At 55.4% G+C, this 19,836-nt stretch overlaps 8 protein-coding genes across 8 annotated transcripts; 5 read left to right on the top strand and 3 right to left on the bottom strand.

Moving 5' to 3' along the window:
- Positions 1–244: 244 nt before the first annotated feature.
- Positions 245–4,277, top strand: HETIRDRAFT_124369 (glycoside hydrolase family 35 protein; the record flags this gene model as incomplete). The annotated part of the gene is made up of 16 exons (XM_009550023.1): positions 245–370; positions 611–663; positions 714–1,090; positions 1,219–1,330; positions 1,544–1,685; positions 1,761–1,788; positions 1,847–2,084; positions 2,144–2,368; positions 2,414–3,025; positions 3,074–3,159; positions 3,213–3,262; positions 3,332–3,449; positions 3,506–3,611; positions 3,673–3,960; positions 4,018–4,080; positions 4,136–4,277. 16 exons carry the CDS (start codon positions 245–247, stop codon positions 4,275–4,277), a joined length of 2,766 nt encoding a protein of 921 aa, XP_009548318.1.
- Positions 4,278–4,539: 262 nt separating this feature from the next.
- HETIRDRAFT_103639 (uncharacterized protein) lies at positions 4,540–7,324 on the bottom strand (the record flags this gene model as incomplete). The annotated part of the gene is made up of 5 exons (XM_009550022.1): positions 4,540–4,593; positions 4,656–5,219; positions 5,841–6,856; positions 6,942–7,086; positions 7,145–7,324. 5 exons carry the CDS (start codon positions 7,322–7,324, stop codon positions 4,540–4,542), a joined length of 1,959 nt encoding a protein of 652 aa, XP_009548317.1.
- A 1,627-nt stretch (positions 7,325–8,951) lies between these two features.
- On the top strand, positions 8,952–11,064 carry HETIRDRAFT_459706 (uncharacterized protein; the record flags this gene model as incomplete). The annotated part of the gene is made up of 7 exons (XM_009550021.1): positions 8,952–9,015; positions 9,080–9,179; positions 9,237–9,314; positions 9,367–9,532; positions 9,591–9,734; positions 9,861–10,082; positions 10,124–11,064. The coding sequence occupies 7 exons, from the start codon at positions 8,952–8,954 to the stop codon at positions 10,514–10,516; spliced, it is 1,167 nt and encodes a 388-aa protein (XP_009548316.1). The 3' UTR covers positions 10,517–11,064.
- Positions 10,364–11,064, top strand: HETIRDRAFT_410441 (uncharacterized protein). The gene has a single exon (XM_009550020.1). The coding sequence runs from the start codon at positions 10,513–10,515 to the stop codon at positions 10,672–10,674; it is 162 nt and encodes a 53-aa protein (XP_009548315.1). The 5' UTR covers positions 10,364–10,512; the 3' UTR covers positions 10,675–11,064.
- A 132-nt stretch (positions 11,065–11,196) lies between these two features.
- On the bottom strand, positions 11,197–13,363 carry HETIRDRAFT_452848 (uncharacterized protein; the record flags this gene model as incomplete). Its single annotated transcript, XM_009550019.1, has 7 exons — positions 11,197–11,220; positions 11,278–11,391; positions 11,497–11,641; positions 12,007–12,017; positions 12,092–12,393; positions 12,478–12,646; positions 12,710–13,363. 7 exons carry the CDS (start codon positions 13,361–13,363, stop codon positions 11,197–11,199), a joined length of 1,419 nt encoding a protein of 472 aa, XP_009548314.1.
- A 587-nt stretch (positions 13,364–13,950) lies between these two features.
- On the top strand, positions 13,951–14,939 carry HETIRDRAFT_410440 (uncharacterized protein). The gene is made up of 5 exons (XM_009550017.1): positions 13,951–14,216; positions 14,294–14,300; positions 14,347–14,512; positions 14,581–14,696; positions 14,759–14,939. The coding sequence occupies exons 3-4, from the start codon at positions 14,401–14,403 to the stop codon at positions 14,694–14,696; spliced, it is 228 nt and encodes a 75-aa protein (XP_009548312.1). The 5' UTR covers positions 13,951–14,216; positions 14,294–14,300; positions 14,347–14,400; the 3' UTR covers positions 14,759–14,939.
- Positions 14,020–14,139, bottom strand: phl1 (pheromone-like peptide; the record flags this gene model as incomplete). Its single annotated transcript, XM_009550018.1, has 1 exon — positions 14,020–14,139. One exon carries the CDS (start codon positions 14,137–14,139, stop codon positions 14,020–14,022), a length of 120 nt encoding a protein of 39 aa, XP_009548313.1.
- A 577-nt stretch (positions 14,940–15,516) lies between the features above and the next one.
- On the top strand, positions 15,517–19,722 carry HETIRDRAFT_386267 (uncharacterized protein). The gene is made up of 11 exons (XM_009550016.1): positions 15,517–15,670; positions 15,730–16,032; positions 16,096–16,386; positions 16,449–16,786; positions 16,841–17,096; positions 17,158–17,627; positions 17,686–17,885; positions 17,946–18,427; positions 18,488–18,603; positions 18,660–19,215; positions 19,274–19,722. Exons 1-11 carry the CDS (start codon positions 15,626–15,628, stop codon positions 19,559–19,561), a joined length of 3,345 nt encoding a protein of 1,114 aa, XP_009548311.1. The 5' UTR covers positions 15,517–15,625; the 3' UTR covers positions 19,562–19,722.
- The last annotated feature ends 114 nt before the right edge of the window (positions 19,723–19,836 follow it).

Genomic DNA, 19,836 nt, shown 5'->3' with positions numbered 1-19,836 from the left:
GACTAGATGATCCCACTTCTGTTGGGCACACCTTGGGTCGGACCCTGTGTTAGTGTCTAGCTGGATGGCATCAGCCAAACTCAAAATCATCGTAAGTCGATTCTGAGCAGTGTACACAAGGACATTGCAGGGATCTTCGGGACAAGTCATGCTTTCCTCCTCCACACAACGCGAGATGGTGGTCGATCGGCCCGTGTAAAGACGTGTCGACAAAAGCCTAGAAGTTTCAACGTGAGTCACCGCGATGCTTCGAAATTCGACGACACCTTTGCGGACCGTTCACACCAAGAGCCACCTGAACAGCGTTCTAGGCTTCCCGTTCTCTTTTGCTCATCTATTTCACAGACGTGCGTTCTCGGGCGATGATGACGTGGGTCGCTCTCTTCGTGACTGTGGAAATAAAGGTAAACCACGATAGGGTCGACGCGCCGCTTCGCTCCGTCGCAAACCTGCAGCCCAAATGCCTGCGGATCGCTCTGCAGATCTCATGCCCCAGATCTGGTCGCGAAGCCTGGATGCTGCGCTGGATCTCAGAGCGCGCTATTCGGCAACGGCTGTAGACCTCCAGCCACCTCGAGAGCTGTTTTCCTCCAATGGGCGCACAGACTAGGTCCGGCGGGATAACTGTAGCCTGGTCCTGCAAGGACAGCGTTTTCTTATCTAGTATGACCATGTCTTTCCCTTGTCGGGCCGATCCTCATGGCGAGTCGCAGTTCTGGCGAATTTCACACATACCGCTTGGCAGTGCCCTCTCTCTGGCCCGACATCTTGCAGAAGATCAAGGCCGCTGGTTCGAACGCGATCAGCGTGTACCTGCACTGGGGAGCGATCAACCCGGCCCCGGGCGTGATAGACTTTGACGAATACCGCGCCGTGGAGCTCTTGTATGAGGCTGCCAAGCCGCTGGGATATGGGCTGTACATCAACGTGGAGAGAAGTGCGGGCGGTATTGCCTATTGGGTCACGAGCGAGATCGCAGGGCCGTTGAGGATAAATGCGGTAGACTTTAGAGCGTCGTGGCAAGATTACATACAGGGTATCATCGAGCAGACTGCACGGTATCAAATCACGGAGGGCAAGCCTGTTATCAGTGCGCTTTTCTATTCACCGTGCTTCGATTCAAAACCACAACGACTGATGGTTCTTTCAGCGATCCAAATCGGTCGGTGCTTGTGTTTCGTAGTAGCAGTAGCACGTTTTGATTCAGTCGATTCTTAGGCAACGAGTATACCCAGAACGCGGTAACCGGTGCATACTTCTCGGAGCTTGAGGCAGCCTACCATAATTCCTCGATCGTTGTTCCGCTCACATATAATGATCCCGGCGAATAGTAAAAGCTTCATGAATGCTCTCATCCTGACACCTGGAGCATCGTGACGACCGATTATCGTGATTATCATGAAGTATTCAAGATTGACTTCTCTCACTCGGAGCAATAGCACTTACACATTCATCTAGATATCAACCCCAGCCAGCGAGGGCACTTCCCAGAGACACTTTCACTTTGACTATTTATTTAGAAAGAGACCGAACATGCATGCAGCTCTACCGATGCGTGTGGCCCTACTGCTCCGGGTTACGAGAATTGCAGGCAGTTGACTGGTGCCGCTTTCGAATCGGTCTTCTATCGCACCCCGTGGGCCTCCAATGCGAAGTTGATGGGTTTCTACACGCTCTACGAGTGCGTCCCGTCTCCTTTTATTCTTCCTCCAGCGCAATACCAATGTACATGCTCCTTTTGTATCAGCGGCACTTCGTAGGGCGCAATTCCTTTTCCTGGCGTCTATAGTATGCATTCTCCTATCCCCAGTTGACACTTGCACGAAGCCGAGCTGATATTTTCTAGCGTCACACGACTATGGTGGCGCTATAGCTGAGAACCATGCACTCACTGACAAGTACACCGAGCTGAAGCTGCAGGGATTGTTTCTGCGAAGCTCTCCTGAATTTTACAAGACGGATCGAATTGGAAACAGTACCGGCGTGGTATCTGTCTTTGACAGCGCAGCATTCGCCGTGCTTTTGCGCAATCTCGACACTCCTTCGGGCTATTGGTTCGGGAGACAGACGAAGTCAACATCGACGTGAGCTTTTCCATTTAGCCATCGCATTTAAATTGGTAATTAATATTAGATCCCTTCAGTGTCATCACAAACTTCAACATGACCATCGACACTTCTGCTGGGACCCTCCAGATTCCCCAAGTGGCCTCTGGCGTCACACTTAGCAGCCATCAATCCAAGGTCATCATTGGTGACTATGTGTTTGGCACGCATTCATCCCTGCTTTACTCGACTGCGTCCATCCTCTTCGCAGGTACAATAAGGTCTTGGGATGTTTTATTCCTGTACGGCGATGCCGACCAAGAGTATTAGGCTTCTCTCGTCACACACGAACCGGCATCTCTTCGAAGAGACTCGCCTTATGTTTCGTTCACTACTGCAGCATCTGACAACCAAAGCATCGTCTGCTTTTCACCCGGAATTTCTGGTCTCGTGACCGTTTTTGACTCGCTTAGCCTGGTTCTCTACGCGGATACGGTTACCGCAGGGACGTTCTGGGCGCATGCCCTTGCCGGTACGGACCCACACGCGAACTACTGGCAGATCGGGACCAACTCGACGTTGCTAGTCGGCGGCCCGCACCTTGTGCGGAACGCGTCGCTTTCCGCGTCTGACACTCTTGCTCTCCGCGGCGATCTCAATTCTAGCGTGCGTCTGACGGTCATCGGGCCGCCCGAGGTGGAGACGGTGATGTGGAACGGAGAGCCCGTCGACCCTGACATGGACGCCGCCTTGCGCTTGACTTCTGTCGGCGCGTTCTCGGGGCAGCATGTGTTGAAGAGTGTCGGGCGAGAGATTGAGACGCCCATGTTAGAGGACTGGAAATTTGCCACTAGTCTCCCGGAAGTGGACGTTGGTTTTGACGACTCTGCGGGGACGGTCATGATTCATACCGCGACAAATAACCCTTTCAAGCCGTTCTACGGCGATGGAAAAGTCTTGTATGGATGCGACTATGGATTGTACGCCCAGGTCATCAAAATACTCCGTGTTTAATTTCATATGGGCAGCTGCGAGGACATCGTCCTTTGGCGCGGGCATTTCGATGGGACTGTCAACGTGAAGTCTGCAAATCTATCCACCAACAGTGGAGAAGGTAGATCGCAGAATCAACCATTCTGTCTGATTGCTGATCTATAAGTGATATAGCGTTTGCTGCGAGCGTTTGGCTTAATGACCACATCATTGGGATATGGAAAGTAAGTAGCAATCTCTCCAGGGAGTGCTTTCGCTGATGAAACATACACAACGTTCAGCTCGACGAATAGCCGAAATATCTTGGAGGAACAGATGATCTGTTTGTATTCCCGAACGGAACGGTTCTGATCGGTCAAGACAATGTGATCACGATCGTTCAAGATAACATGGGTCTAAATCAAACTCGGAGTATGTGTACTCATCTTTTGACAGAGCTTTTGCACCAGCCACGGCAACACATATAGACAGCCCCGAGAATTTCAAATCCCCTCGTGGAATCCGCGGGTTTAAACTCAATAACAGCACTTTTTCGGATTGGAAAGTCCAGGGCAAAGTCAGAGGATATGCCAGGTACGACCAAGCTCGTTGATGAGTTATCAGGCTTGACACTCGCCTTCATCTTGCCATTCAGCTTCCAGGACACGACTCGCGGCATCATGAACGAATGCGGCCTCTTTGGAGAACGCAAGGGGTGGCATCTCCCGGGCTTCGACACGTCGTCTTGGGCCTCCCGCGGCTTCTCTTCTGGTCTACCAAACGACAGCGCAGGAGTCAGGTTTTTTGTGACGACATTTGATCTGCGCGTGCTCGACGGGTTCGATGTGCCCATGTCGTTCAACTTTGACTTGACCCCCGCGCCCTACCGTACATTTTTGTTCATCAACCGATGGATGATGGGAAAGTTTGTCGCCAACCTCGGGTACACGGCCAGAGACGATACGTGGTCGCGGCGTCTGATTGATCTTGTTTAATGTAGACCCCAATGGAAGTTCTCGGTGCACGAGGCCATCCTGGAGTACCTGGAGTACCAAGGGACAGAGTAAGATCCAGTCCTCGTCTGATCCTATTGTTTCAATGTCCGCGCCCTTTCTCAGTACTGTCGCCGTTGCGCTTTGGGCAATGGAGTCTGTTCCGATCTCTCCTCGGTTGAACATCACCATCGACTCAGTGCTCAATGGAGGTGTAGGAAACGTGGTGGCGAACAATCCGCCGTGGGGCTCTCGCGGACGGTTGTGATTGTATCATCGATTCATTCATGACTGAATATCAGTGTTGCCTTTCTAACCTTACAATGAACCGCACACGACGTATTGTGCGTCGTCTTTCCCCCTATTTGTACGGCCTGCTTTGTTGTCATGTTCCTGTGACTCTACTTAGGCCATATTCACGATCATCCAAATCTAGTCCTCATGAACGAGGTCTGACAGCTGCTGGAATGAGCCATGCCGCCAAGGGAGAACTTGCACGCGAGGCTCACGATTATGAGGGGATGATATTTTTACATATTCTCGAAGGACGCGGGGAGAGGTTTCGTAGAGAGATTGGGTTTAGGCTGATATTCAGGACAACAGCACATTGAGGAAGATAGAAGGGAAGGGAAGACATCGAACGTACCGGGCCAGTCAGCGGTGCAAGAGGTGGCGGCAGCGTACGACGCCAGCTTGCACTTAAAGTCTCCGAGCCAGCAAATCCCGATATCGGATGCACACCGGCTTTTATTGGACCCACAGGCCGCCCAAGATATCGCGAGAAAAATTCGTCCAGCCAGCTGAAGAGCGCCTGCTTATCCTCTGTGGACAGATTCGACCAGTCGATTCGATCGGCCGACTCTCGTTGTTGTTCGTCCCCGTATGCTCGGACGGAACTGCTGCCGTGATCGACGGTGGAGGGCCTCCTCCGTGATAATACGGGTGGAGGTGCTGCGTCAGGGCGCGAGGTGCGATGAACGGGCGGTGGAGGTGGGCGCGCAGAGACAGAGGCGGATGAAGACGATTCGGCGCTGCGGGAGCTGGTCGAACGGAGGGGCGGTGGCGGTGGCGGTGTTCTCTTCGCGTATGGGTCGAAGCCTGTCTGAGCACTGGGCGTGCTCTTCATGCGATCACGCGTGGTGGAGAGCTTGCTCACGCTCGCATCTTTGGCTTTGACGGCTTTAGACTTGAGGTCTGCGACTGGCAAGGACTGGGATCAGACGTGTTACGATGCGATGGAGCGCGAGTGAGGTGAATTACTTGCCCGTGAATGGGGCCATGACTGTTATGTGGAGAGAGGGAGAGAGTTTTCGATGAGCACCGTAGAAGAGCACTCGGTGAGATCAGACAAACAGTGCAGTCGATAGAGGTCGTGGGAATCAGTCCCACTGGGACAGGTCGACACACCTCACTCCCTCCTCTCTCACCGCGTCGCGGCTATCCTTTTCGCTCTGTTAAGTTTGCTCCCCCCTGCAAAAAAGGTCTCAAATCGCGCGAGGGAGTGCTAAGCAGAAAATGAGAAATAATTAACAAATCAGGCACGCCAGATGTAAGTAATATAGTGGTATCGTCAACAAAGTCCCCTCCATTGAATCGGCAGATCATACAATACTTTCTGAAGTCCTCGTCGAGGATACCAAGCCGCTGCTTCCTCCGCGAACAACCGTATCGATCCGAGGGAGAAACTGGAAGAGACAAGCTGATTCAAAGTCAGAATGCGAGCTATCGATGAAGATCACAATGAGCCACCAAAGGACCATTGACCAGTTCCTCTTCGCCTTCACCTTGCCTCAGTCTCACCTCCTGCGTCGCCTTGCCACCCCTCACTCACCATTGCGCCTCCTTGCCCGCCAATTCCGTGTGCTATCTTCCTGTGTGTGACCAAGCTCGAGCGATTCGAATATTCCTTGTCACACTCAGGATAATCGCAGGGGAAGTCTTTCGGCGGCAACGTTCTGTACCCATTCAGTACCAGCACGCGCCTTGCATGTGTCTGCCTTCGATTATGCGTGGTGAGTTCTCTTTTCGTGCGGAAGCCGAGAATGCAGATATGGCAGTTGAACGGGCCGGAATTGTACGATGTCTGGCCGTTACGCATTGGAACGGGAGGGAAGAGGGATGCCCGTTCCTGAGCCACGAGCAGCATCTCTGGAGTGATGTTGACTGTCGAGACTGATGGGAAAGAGTGCGAGGCAGGGTAGAACGTTGACGGCGCAGGAAGTGATACCGGGGGTGCACTGAACGTCACCCCATGGTCATTGTATCTTGACCCGTTCATGGATTGATTCGTCGTGGCAGAGGATGACTGGCTGGGGTCTGGTGTTGAAAATGCACTGCGCGAAGATGGCATTGGAACGGAGGGGAGGGTCATCTGGCTAATGTGAGGTGCAGAAGATCCTGTCGAGAGAGAAGAAAACGACGTTGGAAGCAGAGACAACGTCGAAGCAGAGAACAAAGTCGGTTGACCGACAAGCGAGGTCTGCGTCGGGATAGGCCCTTGGCCCCACAACTGTACATTGACGGGGGCGGGACCAGAGGCTTGGAAATCCTCCATAAAACTGGAAGCTCCTGTTGTGGAATTGTGCGGTTCGAGGGCATTGCCCTTGCTACCTTCATAGGCTTCGATGAGCCTACTAGGTCCAGCTTGTGGTTGGGCAGGCGGATGGATTCTTTCCGCCACGCGCATAGTTTCCAACCTACTCCTTTTCGAATGACTCCAGTCATCACTGGCCTTGTCCGCTTTCCGTCTTGTTCCCGCAATGCTTGGAACCACGTCTGATTCCGTAGTGGGCAGTGGGAAAGCGATGGCAGGGGTGGACAGAGGGTTGGGTGCCACCTCTGTGCGTCCTGATCAAGAATTAGGTGTCAGCGTCAGCGTGGCACTCATCATTGTGGTGGCAAATGGAAACTGGGACTAGGATCGGGTACCTACCTAGTGCGCTCGGGATTGGCAGTGGAATAGCTGCTCGAGACGAGGAAACCTCATTTGGCCTCAGCAAGGCCTTTGTGGCGGCGAAGGGAGATGTGGTGGCAGGGAGCTCTGCACTTGGGTGTGGCATGCCCTCTGCAGGCTTGTCCTGTTTTTTCCAGAGGTCGGTGCTGCACTCGCTATCCTCAACAGTATGATATACTTACCTTTGAGTCTGTGGCAGGCGGAATCGGACTCGTAACATTGTCTGCAACCGGTGTTGGAGTTGGAGGCATGGTGGCGGCAGAAGTACTAGAGACCTCGGGTGGTATCTGACTGCTCAACCAGTCACATCCCCAGACGATGATCTCGTGCCAGTCGGCGAAGGGTCCGTCAGAGGATGCCATGATATAGATGGAGTGTATGTAAGATGGGGAACCGGGAGTGGGTGAGTGGCCCAGTGAGTGAGTGGCCCAGTGGGTGGTCGAAGTGCTTTCCTTCCCTGTTTGCCGTCAATTTATAGACTTCCCACAAACAAGCTGTACAAAGAAACGGAAATCTCCGAACTTCTAGATGTGGCTTCTCCACGGTGTTGGGGCTGTAGCGCTGAAAGGTGGCGTTCACGAGTGCTTTGAACATTCATGAGCCGACCGGACGGCGCTTCTTCGTCGATTTCGACGCCAGCAGGCCGAGCGCCGCAGACCAATCATGATCGGGCTTTGTTTCAACTTCCAGGCTGTTCGAGGCGCGCGCTTTGTCTCAGATTCGGACCAGCCAGGGCCTTTGAATTTGTCTAGTATTTACACGTAGTGCGCCAGCAGAGTGCGTGGCGTTACTCTCGGTGCTTTCTGCTGGCAAATTGCTTGTGCGTTTTCTCAACTAGTGTGCCCACACTCACCTGCAGGATTAGGATATCGAGAGATGCTTGATGCATTGAGGATGATTGCTTTTGACAAAATTTTGTGCTTTTGACTCCTGCAGTCACAGTTCGAGAGGGTAGAAGCTTTTATCCATGTGAGACTCTAGATGTACACCAACTCCTTATGCACGAATCTGTTTATTCAATTGCAAAAATGATCAAGTGCAACCAGTATGGTCTTCTTTTGCTTTCGCACCTATCACATTAAAAGATTATTTGCACTTGACTTCACCAACGACCCCCCTCCCGAAAACTTAGGAAAAGACACTCTAGCGAACGCGACGAAAGCAACTCCCTCCGAGAATGCACACCCGAGATGGGCAAAAAGAATGGACGTTGGGAGGATTGAACTCTCGACCTCACGCATACCAATTGCAGAGATACAAATGCAAAGCGTGCGCGCTACCACTGTGCCAAACGCCCATGAGAGGGTTTCTCCACTTTCTTATGATAACCAGCGCCAGCAAAGTCGTCAGCGGCGCACGGCATGAGTCTTGCTTTTGCACGACTAATCAGCCACGGCCCTGTCGAGACCAACGCCACTCGCCAAGAATTTATTTCTGCTGCGTTTATCCAGTGTACGTATGGCGTTCGACCGACCGACTGTCGGTGGGCGCCAACGACCCCGGCGGAACTGCGAGACGTACGTACGGTATGTAACGCGACTCGACGTGCTCGCCACGTTGAGACCCGGCCCTGTCTCCAGATCCGCGCGCAGGGCCCGCGCAGATGCGAATCGCGATGGACGCGATGACCGAAGCGATGACAGACACTGACAGACACTGACATCGACATCGACATCGACACACTGTCAGCATGCGGGACTGCGACCTGCTCGAAAATCTCCACGTTCGACGTCCACTGGCACGCCGAGCGCGTTCAATGGATAGATTGCTGTAGATTGGAGCTGCTGGCCACATCGCGAGTGTCGCACTACGTTGTCGAATGCTTCCTGAGACGACCGACAGCCGGCGTGTAGCTGTCTCGCGCTGTTTGCAGCTCTGAGAGACGTTGTGAGATCGGGTGCACAAGGCACGGCGACAACAGGACCGATCCCCGTATGTCAGTCGTATACCGGTGTCTTGTGAGAAGTGGTCAACAGAGGACGATAAGCGATGAGAATCCGGGCTGCTCGTGTGTTGATTGTGGGCTCATCGACGGCCCACGTCGATATGCCTCGTACGTGTGATCAGCGGCCATGAGATCTTCAGGTCGGCGTACCTCCGGGACGTGCGTCCCACAGCCCTCCCACCGAATAACACGCGACCCACACTCCTAGATTCTCGTTCCCTACTAGAGACGCACGGCGCGGACCACGGCGCGGCGATGGCGAGTGATAGCCTGTGATAGCGAGTAGAGAGGGCCTGGGATGCGTGCGAGCGCTGAACGACTGTTAGCAGTTGGATCGGCGATTCGGCTCGATATGGGGTGGCACCGCCACGAGTGCGGGGTAAGGACGGGACGAGATCCCCCGAGGCGTGCGATGCCTGGCCAGTTTCCCCGCGTCCCCCGCATCTGAGTACAACATAGCCCAGTCTGCCCCCACGCCCCTCCCCTCCACGACCCCCATCTCCTCTCCAGCCTCCAACAGCCTCCCGCATCCTCCCTCCCCTCTCGAGTCCCTCGCCCCTCGCCTCTGCAGGAGCCCCTCGACACCCCTATTACCGCGGTGCCTGAGATTCGAACAAAGAACATGGTCTGTGCTCTCTCCCTCGCATATCGCCCGAATTTCTGACCCGACTGCCCGACAACAGTCCGCACACCCGCCCGACCACAGCCCCCACGGGCACACGCCCACGTACACACACAGCAAGCTCGTCGAGCACGCCGCCAGCGACCAGCACCGCGAGGCGCACGTCATGGGCCTCCGTCTCGTGCTCGGCAGCATCCTGTCCCCCGTACGCCCCCTCCCCTCTCTCATCCTCCCCTCCCACAAGCCCCCGCACAAGCTCCGGCTCTCCGGCTCCGCCGCCCTCGCTCCCTCCTCGACCCCCCGCACGCACATCTCCTGATTCCTCACACAGAAACGCCCCCCATTGCCGCACTCCAGCTCGGGCACCTCCTCGCCCTCCTCGTTCTCCCACGCCTCCACCCACGTCCACGCCCACGTCCACCCCGCACTGGCACCTGCCTCCGCCCACGGCGGCGTCGACACGCCCCTGCCCCCTCCACCCCCTCCCCACCCCTCGCCCCTCCACACGCACCTCCCCACCCACCCGCACACGCCCTCCCGGCTCAGCCTCTCGGTAAGCCCCTATCCCCTGACGCCCCACGCACGCGCGCGCAGACGACGCGCGCCTGCGCGGGTCGCCCCCGCGGCTCTCGCTCACGAGCATGTCTCGCACTCGCATACGCACACGCTTTGACACACACGCGCCCGTGCCGCAGCGCACGCCCTCCGAGTCGACGCACCCCACGCCCCCGGGCTCGCCTTCGCCTTCGCCCTCCCCGGGGCCCCCGACCCCACCCGCGCTGCACCCACACGCGCCGGGCCCCGCAGGCGCCACGTACACGCTGCCCTCGACGCCGCACGGGCACGGGCACGGGCACCACCCGCACGCGCATGTGCATCCCCACGCGCACGTCCACGCACACGCGCCCACTCTGCACGCCCCCGCGCCTGTCCCCGCGCTCCCTGCCCCGCCGCCCGACGCGCCGTTGCCCCTGTGCCAAAGCATGACCGCGACCCCGCCGCCGCTGCCGCCGTCCTCCGGCTCTGCCTCGGGCTCGGGGACGAGCACGCCCAACGGCGGGAGCGCAGCCGCGCGCGCGCACTTCGTCGCGACGCTGCAGAGCAAGAGCGCGTGGGACGCGATGGTGCACGGGACGTGGATGTGAGCGCGGGCCCCCCGGGGACCTCAGGTTCCCTTCGTGTGTGAGGATGGTGGGCGCAGTTGCCAGGGGTATCGGTGATAGATGGCGGCTGCGGTGGTGGTGGTGGTGATGATGGCGATACGCCGTCGGGTAAGAGTGGGGGTTGTATGTATGGCTTCTGCGTTCCTCTTCGTAGGACGAGTCCTCCATTATTCTCTTCTCGTTTGTTTTCTCTCTGTACTCTGTCTGTACCCGTCGTCTCCGTCCCGTCTATTCTATCGCCCAGTCTCGTCCATCAGCCCGTGAGCTCGCGCGCCGTGTGTGATATGTATTATACACACTCTCTGTATGCTGCGTGTACGCCAGACTCGGCCGTTATGGCATCGTATCTCTTGTAGATCTTCCTCGTTCCTCGCGCATCTGCATCTGCATGTATGGAGAGTCTATGAAGAGTCTAGGCGTCCGACCGCCGACCGCCGACCGATCGAACGCGCCCGAACAAGAACCGAGTGCAAACGTCAACACGTCAGTTAGCCTCGGGCCCGATCAAGCGGGGGCGTGCTCGCTCGCCTGCAAGTCCAGTACAGCGAGTTACCCAAGTTATTCTAGGTAAGTTAGGTAACTTACTTGCCGTATGAATAGAGCTGCAATGCTGCGTGGCCATTGCGCTCCTCGCGTCAGCGGCGTCGCGCGCGGCGGTCTAGACCAGACAGGCTCCTCCAGGCGCGGGTCCAGTCCAGGCTGTACTGAACATGCGCGCAGACGTGCGCAGACGTGCGCCCCCCTCCCGAGGAAGGGGCGCACAGGCTACATGGCATGCTATATGCACATATGGAAGTCGTGTACGCGATGGGCGTGGTAGATTGGGGGCGCAGTGCGCGGCTCGAAGAGTGCTGTCGGTCCGGGTGCGAGCGTGCTCGAGATGCGAAATCTAGGACGAAGGGACGAGGCGGACGAGGGCGGCTTGGTGTCAGGCGCGTCGCGCGTACTGCTATGTGTGTGCGCCGTGGCACGTGTGAACGGAGGACTCCGACAGCCATCCGTTGCAAACCAGTCTCTGCAACAAAGATATATCCCATCTCTCGTCGAATCCATCCAACGAATACCTCGCATCCTGTTCAATCTAATAGCTGTAAGACCCATGTTTCGGCTGTGTACATTGCTAACAAAAATGAGACCAATGCTACTGGTACGCAAGCCCACCGCGAGGGTCGAACTCGCAGCCTTCAGATTGATGGAACTTGTGAAGTCCGTAAAAGTCTGACGCTCTGGCCGATTGAGCTAGGCGGGCATAACGTGGGCTGACCAACAGTTAATATGATACACTTGCGATCGCAAGAGACAAGATCAACATACTAAACAAACTCCTATCATACATATGCACAGACCTCACGAGCGTCGAGTAGGACAGGAATACTCTATACATACGCTATAACGATACAGCTATCGGAGTCAGGGTGTCGGTCACGGGTCTATGAGTAGCGATCTTCTCGTCCTCTGGAGACGACTGATCGTAGATTTCCTCGTCAATCCCCGAGTCCGGCACGCACAGCTGCGCGAGACCCAAGTCGTGCAGGCGCGTCATCTTGAGGAGCATGCTGAGCCCGAGGTCCGGCTGGCCGCCGCCGGGGCCGTCCAGGAGCGCCCACGTCGCGTCGTCCAGCTCCTGGGCTACGCGACCCCAGGTGGAGCGGATCGCTCCGGGGTAGTTGAAGGACGCGAGGATAAAGCAGAGGGGAGAGCCTGCAGGGAGTGAGGGGCGATACGCAAAGAGCACAGTTGGATGGGAGGGTTGGGGTCAGGACATGGGCGGGCGGAGAGACGTACAGAGGCCGCTGAGTTGTTGCTCGGCGAGCAGGCGCGGAGAGGGCTCTTTTTTGGCTGCTTGCTCGTATGGGTCGTGCATAGGGTCAGGCAGCGCATCCCCCAGACAATATAGACGCCTGCACGCTGGACAGATGCGCCCTGTCTTGCGGCTCTTGTTGTACCACAAGAACTGTCCGACCCACATCGGTTAATCGAGCGCTACACGTCGAGCGACGCGAGGGGGAGGACGTACGAGGGCGGTTTCCTCTGGGAGCACGGTGCAGAGCATCTGGAAGACCTCGGGCTGCGCGAATTCGGCGCACAGAGGGTCCGCGGTGTATGGGGGGTGCGCGAAGGACGATGCGAGGAACGCGCGCACGTCGCGTACGCGGGGGCCGTTGCCGGGGTCGTGGATCATTGGGTGCTGCAGCAGAACGAGCGTAGGGTCGTGCGCCTCGGCATGCTTGTGGAGGATGGTGGATGGGGGCGAAGTGATGGCTTCGAGGCGTGGAGTGTGGAGAGTCGTTATAGGCGGGGAAACCGAGCCGCGTCGGGGTGGGTGTCGTGAGTAGCTGTCATCGGCGAGCGTCATGGTTGCATCATGTTGGGATTCCGTGCTTTGGGCGCCGGGGGTGGACGCGGTGGTCGTCGTTGACAGTGGTGTAGAAGCGAATTGGCCGGCCTCTGACCCATCAATCGACGCGGTCTCCTCGATGCTGTCATCGAGCCGGCTATTCGATCCCTCGGACCCATTGTCTACCGCCGTCGTATCGTCGTTTATATCTCCATTGGCGGCGGCGGCGGCAATGAGGGCAGTATCCAGCGATGCTCGCGGCTTCCCCCGTCTCTCCTTCTCCCTCTTGCCCCCGGATTTTCTCTTCTTATGCGAATTGCTGGGCCCGGGCATATTGTTTGAGGACGGCAAATGCGCCGATTCACCTCTAGTTGGTCGACGGAGGGTTCTTGAGGAAAGCGGTTGAAAGCTGGAACGTCGAATCCGCGTTGCCGACGCGTTGAATGGAGTCGGCGATAGTACGTCACGGGAGCGCGTTCATTCACTCATGCAACGAGCTATATATCCTGACATTATCCGACCTTCACTGAAAGGCCATGCTGCAGATACGACTACGGGTAGCGTTGTACGTCCTCTTTTATATGCGAATTTTTCTTGTGGCGTGTATAACGCACAATGGCTGATGTTACAACTGTTCATAAATGCTGCCATTTTATCGTTGCCCTAGAAGAATCCCAACCCGGTGACACTGATACAACAAGAGAAGGTCGAAAGTCGAATACAAAAAGCACGATGAGATTCATGCCCGCCGCGAAAAAGAATCGGCGAGCATCTCTAGCTCCAAAAAGCCCTAAAAACGGGAACTCCTCTCCTCGAAACAACGCGGCAGCGGTCGTAAAGCAAAGAATATTGATTCTAAGGATTCACAAAAGCGAAGCGAATTAGGACGACGTTGGTGGCATGTCGGAGAGAGGACTTACGAGTTTAATAAGATTAGCTAGCCATTGTAGGGTGTGGGTGGGTGTCGATGTCGGGTGGTGCGCGATCGTTCAAGCAACGACGCAGTAGGAACCGCCGCTATTCCCGTTATCAGAATCGATGGGGGTCGTGCTGGCAGGCTCGACCTCGACTGGGGTGTTGGTGAAGAATGCGGTGATGAAAGAATCCATTGCAGTATGATTTTCGGTTGCGGAAGAGAGGTGAGGATGAGGGTGCGGGCGAGGATGAGGATGAGGACGGGGTAGCGCTGGATCGGACGTCAAGATGATGGTCGATGGAGAAAAAATGCAGTCGCGCAGGGGGTCCTTTATATCTCGCACTTACATGAGATCTAAAACGTCCTTCGGATGCGTTCTCGCCACATGATAAGCACTCACATCGAAAGACAATTGAGCAGGTGAGGACAGATGTCGAGCGTGCCTATATTACACATGCGCAATGGGTGCGGACGGAATGACCAAGACGGGTCAGCTCAAGTTCTTATTGTTTTGCACGCAGACGGCCCGTGGTTTAACGGAGCTAAATATGTTCGGAGGCGCCGACCTGATTCAGTTTGCCCCCGCCACGATGTCGAGCCTGAGCTGTTAACAATAAGGCAGATGCAGGCCCACCGGATATGGTAAGAAGGTTCCAGCGTGACTTTGTTCAACTCGAATCCTGCTTCGAGTTGTTCCAGGACGCTGCGGGTGCCTGGCATTACCACGGTGGTGCGGAAGCGAAAAGATAGCTATGTTACTATGTTGTTAAGATGTCCCAAAGTAGTGAAGTACCTTCAAACAGACAACTCACTCATGTCGGATTCCAGATGCCGTTGTAGGCATATTCACGAGCAACAGCTTCTGGTGTATATCCCATCCGATTGTAGTGATTCGAAGGCTTGGCCCGGCCCTGACAAGGTGGTCCATCCAGTTCTACATCTACGCCGACGTCCAACAGCGGGTGACCGCTTCAAGACACAGTGTCATATCTGTGTCGAAATCACTATAAGCGCGTTGGACTCGTGTACGACTCTTACCTGCTTTGAGAACCGGTCCGACGATGACCAGAGACACTATTGTTTAGCTGCCATATAGTTCAGCAGCCGCATACATAGCGGGCGCGGACTAGAACACGGATGGAGATCAAGATGAACTCAAAAGTAAACTGACGGTAATTCCGGACTTTGGCAGCCGAGTGTGGCTCTTGGAGCCTTTTGTAGAGATATTCCGACGTCATGCGGCGCGCCACTCGCACCAGACACTCATCTGTCTCAAGACGCACGTATCGAGGGCGCCATTTTGAAGAATCCGACGCGTAGCTGATGACGTTCGGGGAGGACTCCCGGGCTGAAATGCCGCAGAAACATCGCCAAGCTGTGCGTCGTCGTCAGTGGCGGTGATGGTGGACGAGGTGAGTGCAAGATCTTGAGGCCGAGAAAGGAAGGGATTGTTTGCACATGTTTGCGATCGATGGCTGAAAAATTGGACGTGACTCCGGCGCGTCTGCAGTCAATCGGATTGGACTCGGACAGAGCAAGGCAGAGCGCCTGCCCACACCTGATCATATCCCTCTCCTCCCACAATTGTCACCATTTGGCGCAGCGTACTCCGTCTTCCTCGACCGTCGAGACCCTGTAAATTAGCTGTACATCTGCGTTTCGTACATACACATCTCAACATGGCCTCCGCGTCTGTCCCGGCGGCTACCCTCGAGCTTGGCCAGGTGCTCTTCGTTTTTTTTTCTCAATGTTCGTCACGTTTGCTCATTGCAGCCGTCGACAGACCGCCAAGCGAGACTACTTGAAGAATCTAGAGGAGAAATATCAGGCACGATGGGAGGAGGAAAAGATCTTCGAGGTGGAAGCGCCATCAGTTGAAGAGACTGCAGGACTCTCCCCTGCAGAAGTCCAACAGAAATTCCCTAAATGGTTCGGCAACTTTCCCTTTCCTTACATGAACGGCTCTCTGCATCTCGGACACGCATTTACGATATCCAAGATTGAGTTTGCTGCGGGCTACCATCGAATGCTGGGCAAGCGGGTCCTCTTCCCTCATGGTTTCCACGTCACCGGGATGCCCATCAAGGTGCGTCAGACAGTGCATTCAATCTCAGACGTCGTTGGGTTGACTGACGACAAGTCGGCGTAGGCATCCTCAGACAAAATTATCCGGGAAATAGAAATGTTTGGAGAGAACTTCGAGAATTATGAGGCGGTGGAAGCAGCGGCTGAGGCAGCAGCAGAGGCGGCTGCCGCATCTGAGAGCGGTGCAGGGCAACCCAAGGCTGCAGACAAGGCGAAGAAGGGCAAAATCTTGGCCAAGGCGACGGGGCTCAAATACCAGTTCCAAATCCTCGAGTCTATCGGTGTCCCCTTGACTGAAGTCAAGAAATTTGCAGATCCCTACCATTGGTTGGAGTACTTCCCTCCGATTGCGATTGTGAGCACATCCTGTGATTTTTCTGTTGCTGCGAAAATGAAATTGGGAATGCAATATCGCAGGCAGACAATCGTTCTCTGGGCAGCCGTATCGATTGGCGCCGTAGCTTCATGACCACGGACGCGAACCCGTACTACGACTCTTTCGTCCGCTGGCAGATCAACAAGCTGTACAAGCTCAACAAGATCAAGTTCGGCGAGCGCTACACGATCTACAGTCCTAAGGATGGCCAGCCTTGCATGGATCACGATCGGCAAGATGGCGAGGGAGTTGGGCCGCAAGAGTATACTGGCATCAAGATGGAAGTCTTAGAGTGGAGCAAGGAAGCTCAAGAGATCGCAGGCAAGGTCAGCGGACGTAAGGTCTACCTCGTTGCCGCAACTTTGAGACCGGAGACCATGTATGTTGCATCCTTGTCTTTCTTGTGCTGTCCATGATTCCGTTTTCCTTGCAGGTACGGCCAGACCAACTGTTTTGTCGGTACTGCCATCAAGTACGGCGTCTACGCGGCGAACGACAAGGAGGCCTACGTCTGCACAGCCCGCTCGGCACGCAACATGGCCTTCCAGGGCATCTTCGAAATCCGTGGCCAGGCGAACAAGCTTGCAGAGATCGACGGATCCAAAATCGTCGGCACGAAAATATCTGCACCGCTTTCTGTCTATCCCGAGATCTACGTTCTCCCGATGGATAACGTCCTTGAAACCAAGGTTCGTGAGCAGAAACCTAGCCTGTATATCTTGCAACCTTACGCATGGAAATGTAAATCAGGGTACTGGTGTCGTGACATCTGTCCCCTCCGACTCTCCAGATGACTTTGCGACACTCACCGACCTCCGCAAAAAGGCCGAGTATTACAAAATTGACCCCAAATGGGCTGCTTTTGACCCTGTCCCAGTGCTCTCAACGCCGACCTACGGAGACATGACTGCCCCTGCGCTCATCAAGAAATTCAAGATTGCATCGCAGAAAGACACCAAGTCACTCGCGGAGGCGAAGGAGATCGCGTACAAGGAAGGCTTCTACAGCGGCACAATGCTCATCGGTGACTTCAAGGGCGAGAGCGTGCAAGATGCGAAGCCTAAGGTCCGCGCGGCGCTGATCGAGAAGGGCGTGGCGATTGCGTATGCGGAGCCTGAGGGGCTCGTCATCTCACGTAGCGCAGACGAGTGCGTGGTCGCGCTCATGGACCAGTGGTACCTGGACTACGGAGAATCAGAGTGGCGCGCGGAGACTGAGCGGTGCGTTCAAAGATTCAACAAGGAACGCCGCTGGCTGATTTCTTCTTCCATTATTCAGTGCGCTCGCCAAAATGAATACCTATTTCTCGGAGACGCGCAATGCGTTCGAGGGTACTTTGGCGTGGCTCAACCAGTGGGCGTGCGCCCGGACATATGGCTTGGGTTCCAAATTACCTTGGGATCAGCAGTTCTTGGTAGAGAGTTTGAGTGACTCGACATTATACATGTCGTATTACACCGTCGCTCACCTGCTCCACAGTATGTCAGTCTCGCTTTCAACAGTACTCCTGCGACCTGAACCTCTGTTTTCGTAACTAGAGTCTCTTGATGGCAAGATCCGCGGTCCGCTCGATGTCGCCCCTGAACAGTTGACCGATGAGGTATGGGAGTACATCTTGGTTGACGGGCCTTGGCCCTCCTCTTCTTCCCTACCGAAAGAAAAAGCAGACGCGATGAAACACGAATTCAACTACTTCTATCCGTTCGACGTACGCTCGTCTGGCAAGGACTTGATCAACAACCACTTGACGTTTGCTCTCTACAACCACGTCGCGATATTCCCCGAGGATAAATGGCCGCTCAGCATGCGCACGAACGGGCATTTGATGCTGAATGGGAAGAAGATGTCAAAGAGCACGGGCAACTCGCTCACGCTGCGTCAGGGCGTGGAGAAATTCGGTGCGGACGCGACGCGGTTAGCTCTTGCGGATGCTGGTGATGGCATCGAGGACGCGAACTTCGACGAGAAGACCGCGAACGCGAATATCTTGCGAGTGCATACCTTGTTGGGGTGGTGTGAGGTGCGTTGGCTGTTTTACAGCTTCACAAAATCGCTGTTGATTGGTCTCCCATAATTTCAGGAGATGACGCAGGCATCTGCGAACTTGCGTACAGGACCTCGTGGTTCGTATCACGACGCCGTGTTCGAGCAGGAAATCAACAACCTGATCAACATCACCCAGTCACATTATGAATCGTAGGCTCCTATGCATCCGTTCTCTTGCCCACATAGCTTACGATGAATCGTCGCAGCACCAACTACAAAGATGCTTTGAAGTACGGGTTTTACGAGCTCCAAACCGCCCGTGACTGGTACCGCGAAGTTACTTCCGACATCGGCATGCACGCCGACCTCGTTCGGTATTGGATCCGTATCTCTGCTCTGCTCATCACCCCCATTGCTCCTCATTTTGCCGAGCACATCTGGACATCCATCCTTGGAGAGCCAAAGTCGATCCAGCATGCACTTTGGCCGACACCGACCTCACCGGTGGACAAGCCGATTCTTGACGCCGGCGCCTACATGCGCGAGACCGTCAAGACGATCCGTGATGCCGAGGTCGCGCTGCTGAAGAAGATCAGCAAGGCCAAGGGCGGACCCGCGCTGTTCGACCCGAAGCAGCCTCGCGCCGTGCGCGTATACGTCTCGACCAAGTTCCCCGAGTGGCAGAACGTGTGTCTGCAGGCGGTCAAGGAGGCATGGGACGCCGAGAGGGAAAAGGTGGACGATGTGCGCGTGCGAGAGATCCTGACCGCGCAGGGCCTGATCAAGGAGAAGCGCGCAATGCCCTTCGTGCAGTTGCTCAAAGTGAATTTTCTTTTCTGGTCCCCGTGCGCTGAATTCTGAACATTTTGTGACTGAACAGAAACGTATCGCTGAGTTCGGAGCGACAACGGCGTTCAACCGGACGCTGCCGTTCTCGGAAAACCAAGTCCTGGGCGAGATCTTGCCCTACCTGAAACGCACGCTCAACCTCACCGTGGCTGAGGTTCTGTCTGCCGAGGAAGCATTAGAGAAGGGCTACTCGAAGTCGATCATCGAGAGCTCGGAGCCAGGAGGCCCCGCTTTTGAGTTTAGGAACGTTACGTCGGCTGGGGAAGAGCTTCCGCCTAATCACGCCGCACCGGAGAAGAAGGGTTCGACGAAGAAATAGAGACTCTTGCTCTTACATGTGGGGGAACTGCGTAATAATCGAGGACGATGTACTTTCTGACACGGCGATGCGAGGAAGGAAAGTTGTGACCTCCGATTGTGCGATAAGTGTGTTCCGCAAGAGCAGCCCAACTAAAACATAAATGATCGGACTACGCGTTGGAATTAAAGAAACAGGCATCGTCGACGTTGTTGCCTGTGGGAGATCATCGATTCATCCATTGTATAAATTGGGAGGAAATGGTGAAGTCGCGTACCAAGTTCCGGAGATGGACG

This window comes from Heterobasidion irregulare, assembly GCF_000320585.1.
Source record: "Heterobasidion irregulare TC 32-1 unplaced genomic scaffold scaffold_07, whole genome shotgun sequence".
NCBI classification, from domain to species: Eukaryota; Fungi; Basidiomycota; class Agaricomycetes; order Russulales; family Bondarzewiaceae; genus Heterobasidion; species Heterobasidion irregulare.
This window is presented reverse-complemented; position numbering and strand designations above follow the sequence as displayed.

Coding starts and splice junctions, on each gene's coding strand:
- HETIRDRAFT_410441 (XM_009550020.1), top strand. CDS start 10,513: ATGACCGCGACCCCGCCGCCGCTGCCGCCGTCCTCCGGCTCTGCCTCG.
- HETIRDRAFT_410440 (XM_009550017.1), top strand. CDS start 14,401: ATGCGCAATGGGTGCGGACGGAATGACCAAGACGGGTCAGCTCAAGTT. Junction 14,513..14,580: donor ATATGTTCGGAGGCGCCGAC/CTGATTCAGTTT, acceptor ATGCAGGCCCAC/CGGATATGGTAAGAAGGTTC.
- HETIRDRAFT_386267 (XM_009550016.1), top strand. CDS start 15,626: ATGGCCTCCGCGTCTGTCCCGGCGGCTACCCTCGAGCTTGGCCAG. Junction 16,033..16,095: donor TCACCGGGATGCCCATCAAG/GTGCGTCAGACA, acceptor AAGTCGGCGTAG/GCATCCTCAGACAAAATTAT. Junction 17,886..17,945: donor CGTCGCTCACCTGCTCCACA/GTATGTCAGTCT, acceptor TTTCGTAACTAG/AGTCTCTTGATGGCAAGATC.